An 18,349-nucleotide genomic window follows, 5' to 3' on the forward strand; every position below is an offset into this window, starting at 1 on the left:
GTTCAGTTGGGTGAACTCATGGGTGGCTACAGGGACACAACAAGTTGCAAGAGCCCCTTTTCCAGAAATGCAGAGTTGACCAGTATCAACTATAACTGGACAGAACGCTGCTGTTGGTCTCTGATAGAATACATTTTAGCCGCTTAGTGCTATCCTTGAGGTTCGGGCAGCATTAGCTGCTCCATAACTCTGAAAAGATGGGACTTAGTCCTCCAGAGCGTCAGCAAGACTTGCAGCAAGGGTGTCTGATTTTAAAGCGACTTAGTCGGATACAGTTTCAGGCTTGCGTTGCTGGGGGAGTGTAAGCTCCATTAAAAAAACTAAGTATGAATTTAGATGTCTTGACTGGGGGGAGGCGTTAAAAGTATTTGCCTGACACAAGTACTTCTTTGGCCGCAAAATTGTAATTTCTCCCACTCAAAGCATTGCCTCCAAAACTAATGTCCTTAGTGGGACCTCGTACAGCAGCTATCCAGTTTTAAGAGGACTTTGGTGGATACAGCCTGTGCCCTTGCCCCGCTGGAGGATTTCGACTTCCTTTTCAGAGACTAATACACTATCTAAAACCTCTAAGACATATGAGAAGAGGTTGTTTGACCTACCATTCATTGAATAGCTAGATATCATCTATAATAATCTATGCAAAATCAATGCATTGTAGTATGATATTGCCGACTCTATCTCTGCGCTACCTGCTGCCCTTGTCCCAGCGCTACCTGCTGCCACTGTCCCTGTGCTGCCTGCCGCCGCAGTGTCTGTGCTGCCCAATCCAGGTCCTAGCCCTGCGCTGAGGTCCATTAGGACCACCCATCAAGACCACTAATGGAGGTTGCCACACGGCTACGCGGTAGATGTGTGCAGCAGGCGCGCCGTCAATGCACCCCTGGTCACACTACAATCAGCGCCAGGATCCCTGGTCCCCGCCACCCGATAGTACACCGCCAAGGAGCTCCTGGAACTTGGATGCCGAAACAACAGCTGCATCTCCACCTCCCCAAAATCCACCAGAGGACCCTTCACCTGTTGGCACTGCCACTTCTCCTGCAACACAGCTTATGAAAAAGCCTGCACCGCTCCCACCCACAAGGCCAAGAACATCCCGCAACCGCTTCATTGTATCCTGCTTGTATTTTGAAAAAGCACACTTTTTTAAAGAACAATAATGTTTTAGAACAGCTTATGAAAGGGGATATTGGGCAATTTTCGGCTAGGGGCTATTCTATAAAATAAACTCATTTTTAATAGATGCTAAGGGTCTGATGTACTTATTTTGCAAAAAATGGTCGAAGGCTGCACATATTTTTTTGGAACCCATATTTTATTTTGAAAACCCACCTGTGAGTTCCAATACGTTGGTCCATGCAATAAGGAATCACAGGTTGATCTCAGAACTACCTCCCAAACTAAGAGTCATTAGACAGATTGCAATTTGTGATCTCCTGTGATTCGTTATAGTGACGGGAATAGTGACCTGCAAGGGATAGCAGGCCACCATATCTGTCATTACATTTAAAAATTGATTTTTTTTAATCAGACTTATTTCCTCAGAGTAAAGCTGCTGAATATCCTTAAAGGAAATTAGGCATTTTGAAATACTTAGTGAGAGTCTGCAGTGGTCCACTGGACCACTTCCTACTTTCTCCGAAGTTGCCACCCTGATTCTCATAGAGAAGGCATCCAATCGAGACTCCTCCCCTTTGTGAATCATCATCACAATTATCATAATCAAACTTTATTTGGCCTTAAAGCCATAAAAGCACAATAAAATCATTTCATACATATGCCAATTTCAGTGAGCTCATGCACATAAGAAAATCATTATCTATATAAATAAATAGGGAAAAAATAACATATTTATAAGGACTTATTGATACTATTACACATTCTGAATCAAGAATAAAAATGTAGAAGCCAATATAAAAATAAACCAAAATCCCAGTGTGGGTCTGGAATTAGAACTACGACCCTGTAGGTCCTAATAAAACAATGGTGAAAAATAATTAAATGGATCCATATTTATTTGTGACCCTCAGGGCTTGATAAACAAAGTTTCCAACTGCCACACAGATCTCCATGTTCTCCAAATTGTGCATGCGCGCAAAAGCCTCCTTGTAAGAATTAATGTTAAAAGAATAGAAAATTGGTTCCAAAATATATTTCCTGGCTTAAGAATACAAACTGCAAAATACAATAAAGTGCATTGTGCTTTGTGATCCAATATTGGTATATGGGCAGCTCGGCAATGGGACTCCCCAGGCTACATTCTTGGTAAAGGCATCTAAATGGTGAAAAAGACTAATCTTCTGTAGTAAAACCTAACATTCCCATTATGGAACCAAGGAAGATACGGTTCACACCCAAGTGACAGATTGATTGGATTACTGTTGGCACTAGCGGTCAATTTATCAAAAGCAGCCTGGTGAAAGTCTGCCCTGTCTAATCTGAAATGCCTCTTTTACTTCAGGAATGGCCTTGGAGTCAATACTTGCCTTGTTATTGAACAGTTCCATCAGGCCTAGCTCTATAAATTATTTCCTGATGTTGCTAAGCCATGGTATGGCAAATGCATTATCCATGGAGAGACAGTCCTCCATAACATCCCCTGTTTATTGCGCCTCCTAGTTCCCCCATACCCTTAGGCATATTAATAGGGGTCCAACTTTAACTTAACCCCCAAAGTGGCCAAACTCAGCTCTGAAAGGCACATAAAGGCAGGGCTTGACTGTGGGTCAGTCCGCAATCTATTCACAAATTTGTTTTCAACTTCCTGTAATGGCCCAGGGCCTTTATATCCCCACACTCCTGCACCATATTTCGCCACAGACACACATTTACTCTGGTAAATCTCAGTCATTTCTCTGATGGGTTCTTGACCCAGCCTTCTGGTAAATGAGAAGACTGACTCCCCTGCTCTTTCAGTCAGAGCAGCCCTAGATTGGTGCAAACTTTGCCAGGATACGTTTTGGTCAAAAGTAAGGCCCAAATGCGTAAAAGTCTTCACTCTTAGGATTAGCCTAAAAATAGCAACCTGATTTTCACTTTCCTAAGGCCAATGCATAGCAGAACTGGCAGGCGTCTTGACTTAATTCTGGGCAGATCTTTCTCTACTTTGAACAAATGTAATTCTAAATCGCTAATATAGACAAGGAAGAAAAGGGGGGGGGCATTTCACACCCACAACTCCTATGTGTGACTGAATGTTCTGAGAAAGATCCCCATCTTAGCCATACCTAACCCTTATGGTAGTGTCCCAGTGCATTTTTCGTAGGAGCCCTACCATGCCCTTGTCAATTCCCATCCTGGCCACGCCCTCCCACAGTTTCCTCCTATTTACCATATCAAAGGCAGAAAAGAGGTCCATTAACGCCAGGTAAATGGAGCTTCTCCTAGTCACTAGGTTATTTTAGCGACTTTATTTATATTTAAAAGGATTCTTTTTAAAGGTATGTAGCCGAAAATTGACCAATGTAGCCTTTAATGTGCAATTCTAAAATATTTCCGTTCCTTAAAAAAATTGCTTTTCAAAATAAAAGTGCATGTAAATATTTTATATATGCTTCTTGAAAAGTGCTCTTGGACTCCCGCGCATGGAGGTCGCGCAATTCATTGCTTATGACAATGACAATTCCCCGGTAGGCGAACTAGGATTACAGGTAAGTCAATATTCCTTCTTGAACATCCATTCCTTTTACCTAATAATTTTGTGTTTCCTAAGTTGTATAAAGGTGTTGGACTACTTCCACTTACCCCACTTTGTATCTATGTGTTTAGTTGATTGATTTTTAGCCACCAGAGTGAGTTTAAGGGTACAAGTGAGAAAGTGGTATGTTTTGAATGGTAATGTATCTATAGGTTGTTAGTGCGATTCCTAAATCACGCTAACCAATATCATCCTATTTCACCATTCTTTAAATATAAAGGTTGAAGTGGAAATCATTTTGTTTCCCTCTTGGGTGGGAAATAGGGCAATTTGGGCACCCACCCAGGTTCTGATATAAAAGGATAATTACACAGATCAGGGACCAAGGGAGGTTTTTTCATAATTCTGTGAATTACATGATGGTGGAGATGTAGGTTCAGGATGAGAACTCCTTTCACCTGGAACCTGTGGTAATTTGTCTTGATCTGACCTCCAGGACCTGTACGTTCCTTACAGAGGTAAACATGCTTAAGGTGACTACAACGATGTGACAGAAGTCACTCTTTTCCACTCCATTATTAGGAAAAAGCACAAGCCATTTCCTAATGAAATGTATATTCTCACTTCCCAGCGTCCAGACCAGTCTTTTATGCTGGAAGCACATTTGAACAAAGACAAAAGTCTTGCCTCATAGGTTTCAGCTCTTGCACCTCTCAATGTAATTAGCAATAAACCCAACCACATTTTGCAGCCTTACCTGTGTCATCATTTCTTCTGTCTTAGCTGAATGCATAGCCAAGTATGTGAGACACTAGAGGGAGGGAGTTGCTTTCATATCCGTCTTGGCCACCTAGGGTAGCTGGTTTGAATTTAGGCTACCAATATAAAAAGTGAAAAAAAGTTCACTTGGCAATACACTTTGACACAGTGACCAAGGAAATAAATCTTGGTTAGGACATATACCACCAGACTTGAACAGGCTCCCCATACATTAGGCGACCCCCACAGTAAGATCCAAGCCTTTCCTTTTGATGGGAATTAGTGTATTGCCTCTTCCAGGTATGAGCAACTCAGAAAATTTGAATATGAGGAAATGAATTGTGGCATCTCCTGGACCAAACGGATGCGCTGAAGTTGTTCCCTAATCACCTGAGAATAGTAATGTGTCTTGCCTTGAGGTGATCTCAAGCTCCTACTTGGGAGTTTTGTCAAGGCCTTACTTTATTTAACAGTTTATTAAATTATTTTATGAAGTGCTGATGTGTCCGCTTATCGTTACTTCACAAAGCTGGAATCACAACGTGTTGGACCCATTGCGAAGACCTCCACGAAAATTAAGGAGGAGACACAGATGGTCGATTTTGAAGTCTAGTGGATCAGCTTCTCAATATTTCACAGGGGTCCTGTGAGCAATTGTTAATGGGGCCTATCGCCTCCTTGCAAGAGCCGTTCTCTGCTTGTACTGAACTCCACTGAGAAGGCCCAAAGGGTTCCCAAGTTGTGATCTAAAAATGTTCTCTTAAATTTAAAATGGTTTGTGGTATCATATTCATATTAGAAGGCTTAACATATGAGGTTGAAGAATGATGATATTCTTAGTGTGTTTTATGCATCCTATGTCTTTTATCTTATTACCCGTATGACTTTTAATAACTTCGTGCCTCAAACTCACTTTGCACCTTTACAGTGCTCTGTTCATTTCAGTGATTTCTATTTTGACAGTCTATTTCATACATTCTTTTCTGTATAATGGATTTCGACAAGGTCACTGATAGGATTATTTTATGAAGTTGGTAAGACGATGGCACTGGAAACTGTTCCTAATGTAAATTTTGTGTTTTTGTATATATGATCTGTTTCTGACTCATGTTTTTAGATAGAAAAAATGTTTACTTTTGTGATTTTTTACACATGTGATAACTTACCATATGAGCTTTATTCAAAGCTAGAACTTAAGATATTTTTTAAAACTGATTATAATACAGAGTTGATGAGATGATGATGTTGGATAATGACTAGTTACAAAAAGAATAATAATAATATAATACTGAGATTTATTAAACGCGACAGCTACCCCAAACACAGGGATGTCCCGGCACTAGAAACATCAGGTGAGAAAGCGTCAAGAGGAGTAGTACGCTTATGGAGCCTTCATTACAGCTGCCCTGAAGAGCCACGTCTACAGGGTCTTTCTAAAACAGGAGTTTGACTTAGCATTTTGTAAGGAAACTGGTAGGGCATTCCTCAAAGCGGCCGTTCTGACCGTGAATGCTCTCCCGCCTTGCCGGGATTTCTTAAAACGTGGGGTCTGTAGCAAATTGAGAGAGTTTGAGCGCAACACAATTGATGGACAGACTGCAGAACAATGTCATACATTCACCCTAAAACAGAGATCTTTGCCTAAATCAATCGTTTTTTGCCTACCATGCCATTCCAGTTTGGACCATGTCATATGCAAATCAGTCTTGACCCTGCGCCCAATGGGAACAGTCCAGTCCAAACTGCCAGGCCATGTCCGCCCTGGACTGGAAACAAGCACCCTAGGACCCATTTCGGGCTTTCAGCCCTCATCAGCCAGGATAGCTTGACTCCAGTGGCATGGAGAGCACAGGACCCACGTCTGGGCATACCCGTCCCACTCGGGGTGACAAATGCAAAAAGAACAATTGATGGACAGAATGCAGAACAATGTCATACATTCACCCCAGTACAGAGATCTGGGCCTAAATCCATCGTTTTTCTGCTCACCATGCCATTCCAGTTTGGACCCAGCCATATGCAAATCAATCTTGACCCTGCGTCCAATGGGAACATTCCAGCTCGAACTGCCAGGTCAGGTCCTCCCTGGACTGGAAACCAGCATCCTAGGACCGGTTTCAGGAGGACCTGGCCTGGCAGTTCGGTCTGGACTGTTCCCATAGGGGACAGGGTCAAGACTGATTTGCATATGGCTGGGTCCAAATTGGGGTGGCGTAGTGGGCAAAAGAACAATGAATTTAACCCATATCCTTTGACTGGGGGAGAATGTTTGCATTGTCAGCATGCCGTCCATAATTTGTTTGCTGTAATACTTTTCGCCCTAAGTGGGATGGGTATGCCCAGATGTGGGTCCCTTGCTCACTGTGCCACTGGATTCAAGCTAGCTTGGCTGATGAAGGGTGACATACCCTCAAACCGGTCCTAGGATGCTTGTTTCCGGTCCAGGGAGGACCTGGCGTGGCAGTTCAGTCTGCACTGTGCCCATGGGGCACAAGGTCAAGACTGATTTGCATATGGCTGGGTCCAACCAGGGGTGGCGTAGAGGGCAAAAGAACGCTGGATTTAACCCAGATCTTTTGACTAGGGGAGAATGTTTGCATTGTCCAGGGGGTTCAGATTTGTGAGTTGCAGGCCCTGTTATTTTGCAAGACCTATGGGTTTTTTCATGATGACAAATTAATCATGCTCTCCATACCCTTGTTTCCTGCTAAGGTCCTGCCATCATTCTATATATTGTATGTATTTTGTATACGTCAGGAATATATGTCTCCTTAATAGGCTGTTTGTCACCTATGTGGACATGAGCTTTGGGAGCGCCACCGAGACGCAAGAAATCCTAGGTTAGTTGCCCATTTGATGGATTACTGTATCCAAGCACAGTGCATAGTTGATAGTCTCTTTCCTTCAGAAACTTTCCCAATATAAACACATTAGGAGATAAGGCAGATTCCATTATCTTTTTGCACTATTTTACCTATGAGGTCATTTGCAAAGCAGGCTACTCTACATTTATTATTGAAACACCTTGTAGGTGAGCAAGAAGTAGAGAAACCTCCAGGTTTTGTTTTCTCCAGGAGCTGCTTGCATGCATGGATCACCTGGACATTTTTTTAAATCTTTATTGCATGTAGATATATAGTCCCCTAACCAGTAGCAGGACGACTCATAAATCTAAGGGCAGTGAAGACAGGAAACCAAACTTCCACACTTGCCCTGAAAAATGTATTTAACAATGTATTTGCCATTCATTTGTCTTTGTTACATAGCTCTATGCCCCATTGTTTTTCTCGGTGACACCTGTCAACTAGGTCATTTCTCTGCAATTATCGTCAGTAATGAAAAATTTTGTATTCTTTCGTTTTTTCAGGCACTGCAGAATTCCTCGGCTAAAATGAAACTGAAAGTGCTCAAAGATTCCTTGCCAGGTAATAATGAAGTACTTGGAGAAATGTGTCATGCACGCTTGGTTGTTTGTATCAACAATCAATAAATAGCTTATTTCGAAGACATCAAGAGCATAAGAACGTTCTAAATAATAGCAAACCTTACAAGTACAATTTAATGGAAAGCAATATTTAGATAAAAATATAAATACAAGAGAGGATACATAAATTTCAAAAGATCTTGTTCACCCGTTTCCCGAGGTTTAATATAGCATGGAGAAGGATTGCATTCTCAAAGCATTGCAATCAACACTCACATCAGTGGAGACCGTAATAATGTTCAACAATTTCCTAATTCTAATTTCATGAATTTGAAAAAAAATATTGCCTTATATGGCCTGGTAAAAGTTACAAAAAATATAATACATTAGCCACTATCTAGAAACCAGGTCACAAGATTAACCTGATGCTTATTACTCAGGAGTTTGGCATTTAGGAAAACTCACAATTTCACAAAAACAAGTCTAAATCTAGTCAAAACCACGGACTAATGTCAAGGCTACACCCATCCCAAACAGTTTTAGGTATTGGGATATAAGCCATCAATTTAGATTTCATCATTGTATTTGTTTCCCACTCAGACACAAAGTATTACACGGTCAACTACTAAATCTTATTTTACAGTTGCTTGAAGGCTAGATAATTACTACCCACTAAGCCTTTCAATATACAGAATATTTATAATGTCAATATGATATGAGATTGACTTTGCATTAAATAACACAAGCAGATCCTTACAATTAAGACCGGTCAGGGTTATGTGCGGATTAGATAATCAGTCACACTTCTAAAGACACTCTCCTAATCCCATCTACCACAAATGCCTGTACAAGTTTCTTCTGAGTAACTTAGTTTTACATTTATGGACCTTTACACTTTCATGTGTAAATCTGCCCTTGTAAATTTACTCCTACACTTTATAGTACATTTTCTACTTTAGGCTATTCAGTATTTACAAGTATAAATACACTACAAAGTGTAGAGTTACATGTCTCCAATTAAAATGTAGAACACAATATAAAAAATGCTGCAGCACTATTAACCTAATTTTGATTTGAATGTGTAATTAATTTAAATATTTTAAATACTATTTCCTACTACAGTGTAGGCATATATGTGAATAGATCTCTGCCATCTGGGCAGAGGTCTCCATATAGAAAATATATGAGAGGCAGAGATAGAGACCTCCGCACGTAGGCTAGTGAATATCATTTTGTAGTACATGAGACTGACTTTTGGAATGCTTCTTAATGTACTAAAAATTGCAGTTTTGGGAATAGGCCCCAAAGTATGTACCCCATGGATTTTCTTTGTGTTTGTATTTGCAGTGTTGTAATGGTTCAAACCTGTTAAATCCCTATGACCCTAACCATAGGAAATGGACAGGATGTTCTTGATGCTCTAAAACCCTCAAATAAATGCTGCTTTACCCCTGCATTAGATGAAGCAAAAGCCAGTTTTCGATTATTTAGCCTCACTTAAGACTACGTAATTCAATATGATGCTGACAATTTACCAGGTGTCCAAAGAAACTTCCAAATGGGTAAAGTTGTTGACTATTTTTGATTTATTTATTCAAAGAATTCTCTTCTTTGTATTGAACTGGTTGCACACACATACATTTCTTTCTGGTAGCAGGTTCCCACAGGTGAAAAAGCTTATTTTTTCTGGTACTATGTGTCAGTCACAGTCCAGGGTGTCCTTTCAGAGTCTTTATCAGTTTAGCAAATTTAAGCAAATTTAAGCAAAAAGTGTGCTTTAAAGTTCACTATTTCTGCTACTTTAATTCAAAAGTTTTTTGGGGGGTGCTCCAAAACCCTCCTTAAGGAAGGTGTGCTCTCTTGAAGTTGAAATCAGATATTACACCTGCCTGGTTAAACCATGGAGGAAGTGGGAGGCAGTATTCTTGAACAGATTTTGTTGCTGTTGCAAATTTAGCACTTCTTGAGGGCTGGGAACTCCTAGTTTTCCACCTTATTTTTGCTGATGCCCTTTCTGGCTACATTATCCTTGTTCTTCCCTTGATTCCCTTTAAGAAAGGTTGGTGAAAAGTGTCTTTATTAGTCACTTTATTTTTATTTCGAGAGTTTGTTTTTCAAAGTCAATACATTGAATTGACCAATACAGACTGTTTTATAGGCTGCTAAATGATTTATCTTCAAGCAAGGTTTTTTTCCAGCCTTTCTGAGAAAGGCGAATGCAAAACATACTATTTTTGTGGGAAAAGTGCTATGGTTTTCCTGCATGTGACCTGTACTATTCCATGTTATACTTCATTGGAGGTTCCCCTAAAGGAGAACTAGAATTTTAGGTAGAGGTACTATTCCATCTTTTTCATGCTACCAGTAACAGTAGTTTGTAACTAGATCATAAAATACAGTTCTGAGCCACACCACAAATCCTTGCCTGTGTATTGAGCCCCAAATTAGTAATTCAGGACTTTGATGACTATGTTTTCATGGGAAAAGCACGAGCAACATATGTTTCTACATCCTCTGAGAGGAAGCACACGTAAATCCCCACAACAGAACTCAAAGATTAAAGGTTAATCAGCCCCTGTCTTAATTCCATACTAGTCACATTAGGAGTACTACAGGGGTCTACGCTCTCACCTACTCTATTTAATTTGCCTTGGAGCCTTTAACTGAAATTCCCCAACATCCACTATCACATATATGCTGATGACACCTGATTTTACCTGAAAATCTCTTCCCCTGAAGACATCAGATCCCTTAACTTTAACTCTACATAACTGCCAAAACGGGCTCACCTGCAACCAGCTCAAATGAAATACTGTCAAAATGGAATTCCCTTAATTGCCCCTCCCAAACAGTCACCCGATATTGAACACTGGATGAAGCAGCTTTTAACTACTTCCCACACATTATAGAATCCCTATTATCACTACTATCACAAGATCACTGGGAATAACTCTTTAAAGAACTTGAAAATGCAGAAGCACATAAGTGCTGCTACCAAAGGAGCGAACTTCCAAATTAACATCTTAAGAAAAATAAAACCCTCCCTCCCCCTCAATGACTTCACGTCTGCCGTGCAAGCCCTAGTGATTTCCATGTTGGAGTTTGGAAGTGCAACCCTCTGCGGCCTACCTAGATCCAAGATAACTCCTCTAAGTGCCTCTCTTAACTCTGCTGTAGGACTTCTCACAGTATCTAAAAGAAACAACAACATTACTCCTGATCTGAAATCTCTAAGCTGGCTCCCATATGAAGCAAGAATACAGTTAGAAATTGCCTGCATGACCCACAGAGCCCTAAACTTCAACACCCAGAGATATGTCACACAAAAACTGGAGCCATCTGGTGGCTGCAGATCCTCTAGAAGTACTAGCTCTTTACTGTTGAAACCACAGAAATTCTATACAAAAAAACTTACAACCTAGCCTTCTCGGGTATTGCCCAGAGAATTTAGAACTCCCTGCTCCCTAAAATCAGACTGAATCCCTCAACAGCGTCATTCAAAAAGGAAGCTAAAGTACTATTGATGATTACATTTCTACCCTAGAACCTAGCAACTCTATTCTCTGGGCCCAACATGGCACATTGACTACAACCATGTTTATTACTCACCTGTTCCAATTGTGATTTAGATTTATAGAATTAGTCCTCGTGGTGTCCCCCCACTCAGCTGGTGAGCTGCTACATCCTGTAACGGTCTTGATTATGTTGTTTTTTGCTCTACTTTTTTTTTTTACTCATCTTTGGTAAAGCTCTCTGATACCCTCATGGGTCATGTTCCTGCTACATAAACCTTTTAAATAATAAATATTAATATACACTGAAAGGTCTATCAAATACAGCAATTTCGTTCTACTGCTAATGCTATCCTTGCAAAGGGTAACCTACAGAGAGACATCCTGTGAAATATCCTTGAAATAGTCATTAGGTACTTTATTTCTGCGTGTAATTATACATGGATACTTCTGCTAGGAGTACAGCAGCAGATTGACAGTCCCATATCATTACAGGCTTTGTTCTGGCCAGTTAACTCGCGAGACACAGTTGAAGGCTGTGTATTATCCCGTTAATGAAGTGTCATTCACCTTAAATACCAAATGAATGTCTAACACAATATTAGATGGGGCTGTCAATATTAGTTATCTGAAATACAAAGTTCACAAAAGTCATGTACAATTTTATGACACTCCTCATATCTGGGAAATCAAGAAAAGATGCATGTGTTTTGTTGCTTCTCTAGCCAACAGTTCTTTTGGTATGTATTTTACTGACATCATGAATAATGTGTTCTAGTGTTGTAAATTTGCAATGAAGATTTAGCTGAAGGTCCAGGCAATAGCATTTCATCTGACAGGTATAAAGAACCTTCAAGAAGACAGACGAAACCGACTGTTTATAAGCTCCTCATGTATGCTCTTAATACTTTCACAGGCTCCATTAACCTATTACTTATACTCTGCATCCTGTGATGTATATCTTATACCATGATGGCACTTATTCTTTTCTTAAGCACAGGTATATCTTACATAATAGTTTTTTATTTATTTTGTACGTCTTTATAACATACATGGTTAATATTCCGCTGATGCTATGTAGCTGTGGAATTCACAGTTATTATCTCTGCCACATTGCAAGAAACACAGGGATTCTGTTTCACATATTCTTAGTTTGTGAGGGCTGCGGCAAAAGGGCATGGAAACCTGTGAACAAGTAGAGCGGAAACTTGATATCAAGGGAGATGAAGATATCTTGCCATTTACTAGCACACCGCTCATGGCCACCTGTTGGCTTCTCCAAGAATGTCTGCTTTTAATCTAGCACAGGGATGTGCCTCTGCTATCACAACTGTCATTATGGGACAGCTCTAGACAGTTGCTTTTAGGATATATATCTAGAAGTAGAATGCTGGAGTTAATCATTTTGTGTTGTTTTCTATTGTTCTAATGTTCACCATTGCCAATATAAGTCTGGTCCCTGATGCTTTGTCCCGGGTAGTGTAATATTAAAGAATTTGATTTATGGATAAATATTACTTAGTGTATGTGTGTTAAGCCGCGTGTCGGCTACAATGTACCCACATACAATTTCAGCTGTGGCCACTGTCAGGTCTGATTCTTCGGCCCATGTGTACTAATGCATTTTCCGATTGACACAGAATAGGATAAACTTTTTGATACACCAGTACCCAAGACTTTAATGATTGGTTCAGATGCTAAGGGGAGCAGTTGTGGTCCACCTATCTGCTTTGTGTGCTCTGCAGTGTCCAGCAAGGTATAGAAGCTTGCTCTAAGGGTCTACGAGGAAATTATTAGGTGTGGTCATATCTTAACATTTGGACTCTTAGGCTGCTTAACAAGAGCATTCTCTTTCAGTAAATGGTCAGTGAAAGGATTCAAGTATTTATTGAAGTGTTATAAAACACAGTTTTTCTGTAATACTCTCCCTGTGTACGTGCTAAAAGAATAACCCAGTAAGCTCTCTTTGTATAGAACCTTTTTTTACCTGGCTAATTCGTAGGTTCAGGAAAGTACTTCAGATCTTAAATTAGACTGTTAGTACACACTTGTAAATGGGAAAACGTTGTTTTTTATCTATATTCATAAGGTAAGAGATAGTTAAGTGCCTTCCTTTAATTGGAGCCCCGTCAGATCTCCCAGTTTAGAGACTCATTCAGCTTTGGTCTGTTTGTGAACAGAAGTTTACACCGGAACTAGAATTAGTCCTGCATTGTAATCAGGTCCTCATACTGAAACCGAGAATATACTTCACTCACACACTGTTGCAGGAAGCTACCCACACACCGCAGCTAATGTTCATGACATTCACCACACAAAGTTTGGTGAAAAGTCACAAGTACTGATAGCCCTACTGATCCCACTACATTGAAACAACCCATAGTAAGCAGGCAACAGCAGCACTCCAAGACATCCCACATCACAGTGAAGCCACGCACAGGTTGAAAATAGCCCTCTACAAAAACTGTACGACATAATTTCATAAACAAACGGCAATTTAATGTGCCATTCACCTTTAACAACCCTATCAGTCAAGTGACTTTTTATTTTTTCGATACAGTTAGTGATTCATCAAAAGTAATGTGATGATGGTCACAATGCTTTATGGCTTTCATGGTAGCAGGCTTTTTTATGTTGAAAATTCAGCAATAGATTGCTAAGCATTATTATGGATTAACATTGTCATTCTTAATGGTTCCTCACTTGTCAGTTTCAAATATGTAGACAAGATGCTTGCCTAGTAATGTTGTATTTTAGAGATGCCTATTTCATGACTTGGTTTTTATATTGTATCTTTTACAGACACAGGAAAGCTGTCTGTTTTTCCAAAATCTTCATTTACTACTTCACTAGAAAAATCAAAGCTTAGTGCAAAGTCTTGTGGACAATGCGAAAATAAAAACGCGATGTTGGTAAGTTATACTTTGATATCACTATATCATTTTTCGAATTCATATGTTGATGTTTAATAATTGTGTATTCCAATCAGGAAATGTAAACCTGACATAAAAGCTTTGTTTTACACCATGCTGTATTCCCGTGGTGGGAAATGAACTTAAGGAAATTCTGGAAAAGGCTCAACTTAAACAATAACACCTATATCCACAGTTATGCCATGTGAAACAATATTTGCAAAAGTTTTGTTTAAAAAAAGTGAGTTTTATTTTAAAAATTTGAATATTGTTTGTGAACATTTACTACACTTTATAAAAATTGTAAACATTTATAATACATAAATATGTGAACTGTACATGTAACATCAATCAACACATTTTACACCATCATATCTCTGCAGGGTCATCAATATTTGCCCATTTGCCCATTACCAGATGGCCTACAACCAGATACAGTCTCCCACACTCATATGCCAATAAAGCCAACATTAAAAGACCACACAAGACATCACACACCCATACACCACCATTGCACTGTTACATTCCCACCATCGCACGGAAACATTTCAATCATCATATGTCCACACTCTGAACATCATATACCCATATGCCCTCAATCATTCTACAGTATGTAAAGCCAATCCCGTAAACACCCACACACACACCCTGACACACACCCAAACACACACAAACACAGGCATTGTATTAGCAGCCAGCCTTTTGGCAATTTTTAGTTTGGTTTTATCAAGATGTTTGCAAATCTTCATTGTTCAGGAAGATGCCAGGCTTTCAGCAATAAATAATAAAACATTGATATAAGGCAAAAATGTTTTTTCGTCTACAAAAAGAACGTATTACCATAGTACTCCCTGGCACTGAAGGGAACTACTTTGTGTGTGGATGCGCTCATTGTGAAACAAAAGTGTGCTGTAACTCGTAGTGATATATACACTACCAATCTCACAGAACTTCGATGTTCTTCGACTTTCTAGGTGTGATGGCTCGAGGTAAATTTATTTCTATGGAGCTTTCTGAATTTTCAATATGCCCTGTACATATGAAATTGATTATTGTGAAGAAGTGGATTCCAGTATATAAATATGTGGTTTGGGAACTGTGTTTCCTTGTGGGATTGGAATATTGAGGGTCGTGAATTCCCTGACTACGGTCTGGAAACTACTATCTACATTTAGCATTATGGGCCACTCGCAAGATTAATTGTTTGGTTGTTCTTGAATATTGTTGTCTGCCCAGATGATGACCTAACTAAGTACTGAGGTCGAAACACCTCCACTGTTCTCCTTTGCCAAATCTAGAGGAAGTATAAACTGCAATATTTACTTGTTATAATATGTACAAACACTTGAATCTTCATTCCTCTGCAATTGTGTGTTTTCTGTTTACACTGTGATTTCTTTTCTATGTTTATTGAATGGTACCTTGTGAGTCCTAATTGTCTATCTGTATTGTTTTTGGTTTGTAAAAAATATATAAACCTTTGTTACAAAATGTTTTTTTAGTACCTTGACTTTTGTTCATTGTTTTATTTGTTGTATTTATATAATTTTTTTTTCAATATACTGTAATTGTTGTTCCTTTTTATAATTTTATCCCTGAAGCATTGTAGTTTATATATTGTTTATTGGCCCCAGGTTCCGGAAAATAGGGCTGCCCCTGTTTGATGTAGTAACTCGTAGTGAAGCCAGCCAAGGGCTGAAGTGGGCTGATGAATTGTCCATTGACAAATGTGAATGATTTACACACAGACCATTGAATGAAGACTGGCTTAAAACCTTTATAAGTAACTATGTTATATTTATACATATTTTAGTAAAAACAAAACGTTGTCGCTAACACAGACCTACAAAAGTTCCAACCAACTAGTCTGGCATTATTTCCTAGCCTCTTACCTTTTAAGTAAGTAAGAAAGAAAGAAAGAAGGAAGGAATCCATGAAAGAAAGGACGAAGGAATGAAAGAAAGACAGAAGGAAGAAAAGAACAGAATGCAAGAAAGAAAGAATGAAAGGAAAGGAAAAAGAAGGAAAGAAAGACAGAAGGCAATACAGAATGAAAGACAGTAAATAAGAAAGAATGTCAATAGAGAAAGAAGGCAGGAAAAAAGAACAGAGGCAAGAAAAAATCAAGAAAGAACAAAAGCAAAAAGCATGAAAGAAGGAAAGAATGAAAAAAGGAAAGAATTAAAAAAGGAGGGCATAACTTGATACAGAACGGTTTCAAATGAACACTATCTGGTTACATCAAAAGCGTTGTGCTATAACAGCAGGATCTAAGCACAATGGCAACACTATAGTAATTATATAGTACAAACAAAAATATTATCACTGAATTGAATTACCATGTTTGCAGATGTGCTCATTGTGAAAAAGCGAAATGAAGGCATGAAAGTGAAGTTAATGAGTGGCTTTAGTAGGCTGACCCATTGCCCCATTCTGTATGCTATAGTGGGAGAAGCAAAATGTGAATGACACAACAACCGACCAGTGGATGAAGAGAGTTGGCAGAAAGCCCCTTTAAGTAAGTATGGTATACAAATTAACAATAGTTCTACATAGCAAAATCAAAAGGTCTTGGATGACGCCAGACCTAAAAATTAAGTTCCCTCAAATGCTAAAATTAAAAGGGTGTTGTTGTTGACTAATATGTTGGAAGCAACTTTGCCAACAAACCTAAAAGGGCATTACATTCAAAAGATAAGGTACAACATTCACCTGCTTCCATTTCCTGTTGCATACCCATATTATTTCTGTTACTGTATTCTGATTTGCTGGCATTTTAACTCTAGGCTGGAATGCTGCAAACCACCTTCTAGTGCATGTGCTGTGACTCCTAAAGATTGAGAATAATTGGCTAATCTAATTGACAGAGCTGACTTTTTAGGTAAGACCACAGTACTATTGTGGAAGAAGTTACACCAGTGGCATAAAGATCTCTTGTTGCATTGTGGCTGCAGTGTTCACATATACTTCCTATATAAACCACTTTAAAAGAAAGGCTTCAGGAGGCTGCTGCAGGACAGCACTGATGTATTCGAAAGCTGTAGTCAGCACATGTCAAAGTACACCCATTTGGTGTGTTAATAAATCTATTTTTAACTTCAAATACAGTACTTTAAGTAGTGCCTTGAAGACCATAAGTCCTTGGTTTATAATGTATAAATCTAAGAAATGTCAAATATTGATTTAAAACTGTATGCTGGTTTTGTTGTATATCCTGCAATAGCGTTACCCATTGCAAAGGTCTGTATGAACTCTCAGAGTAGAATGTTTTTAGAAGCTTTATGATGACCTGTTCTCAGCCTGGCTTTCTCTTGTCCCATCAGGGGGTAACCTGCTCCCAGAACTAGCCCAGGTTTGTTTCATCAGGATGGAATGGGAAGGGACCTCACACTTTAGTTCATTATTGATTAAAAGCACAGGTGCCTTTTCATGTAGAACCCCATAGAAATATTGGAGATGGAAACAACATACAACTAAACTGGTTTGAGGAAATATATTTTATTTGAGCATATTGTATTATACTTATTGTCTTCACATTTATGAAGTATGTATTCCAAATCTATAGTTTGTGATGTGCCAGTGATTGCTGTGTTCACCTCATCACCTTTTGATGAACTTCAGTATAGCAACTTGTGCCCCTTCCACGCACAGTGCTGTCATCAATGATGTCATTTCACGTGTTTCAGTAATGTTATGAATGATATCATAGAACATGAACTTAGTGATGTAATATGTGGGTGAGTAGCAGTGCATGGCAAGGACGTAAGTTATAGTTACTTTAGGGCACAAGTTATAGTTACTTGAGATAACTACAACTGGTGGATTTCAGGGGTTTTGTTATTTTAAAACTGCATGTTTAACTGAAATTTTCACCTAACAATAACGTTCCTTTAACCTTTGTTTTTATAGTGAATCTCTGTTTTTTCTTAACACAAGATGCCCATTGCCATGTACTACGTGGGGTTGGACACCCAAACAACCTGCTGACTATGATGTAGATATAAAGGATGTTGTTTTAAGTAAGGCAGACCTACTGGCTTTGTCAAAAGGTCAAAATAAAAAAATTGGGGGGCCTATTGGCTTTATCAAGCAGTCAGCACAT

General features: G+C 39.2%; 1 protein-coding gene across 2 annotated transcripts in view; it reads left to right on the forward strand.

Annotated features, from left to right (window-relative positions):
- Window positions 1-18,349, forward strand: part of ZBBX (zinc finger B-box domain containing) — a 551,428-nt gene that overhangs the window by 121,590 nt on the left and 411,489 nt on the right. For both annotated transcript variants that reach the window (XR_015300974.1, XM_086944333.1), the window contains exons 5-6: window positions 7,767-7,824; window positions 14,138-14,247. Coding sequence is in view for 1 of the 2 variants with exons in the window: in XM_086944333.1 (XP_086800459.1) it covers window positions 7,767-7,824; window positions 14,138-14,247 (168 nt within the window). In the remaining variant the exon portion in view is untranslated. The remainder of the gene's footprint in view (window positions 1-7,766; window positions 7,825-14,137; window positions 14,248-18,349) is intronic.

This window comes from Lissotriton vulgaris, chromosome 11 (assembly GCF_964263255.1).
Source record: "Lissotriton vulgaris chromosome 11, aLisVul1.2, whole genome shotgun sequence".
NCBI lineage: Eukaryota > Metazoa > Chordata > Amphibia > Caudata > Salamandridae > Lissotriton > Lissotriton vulgaris.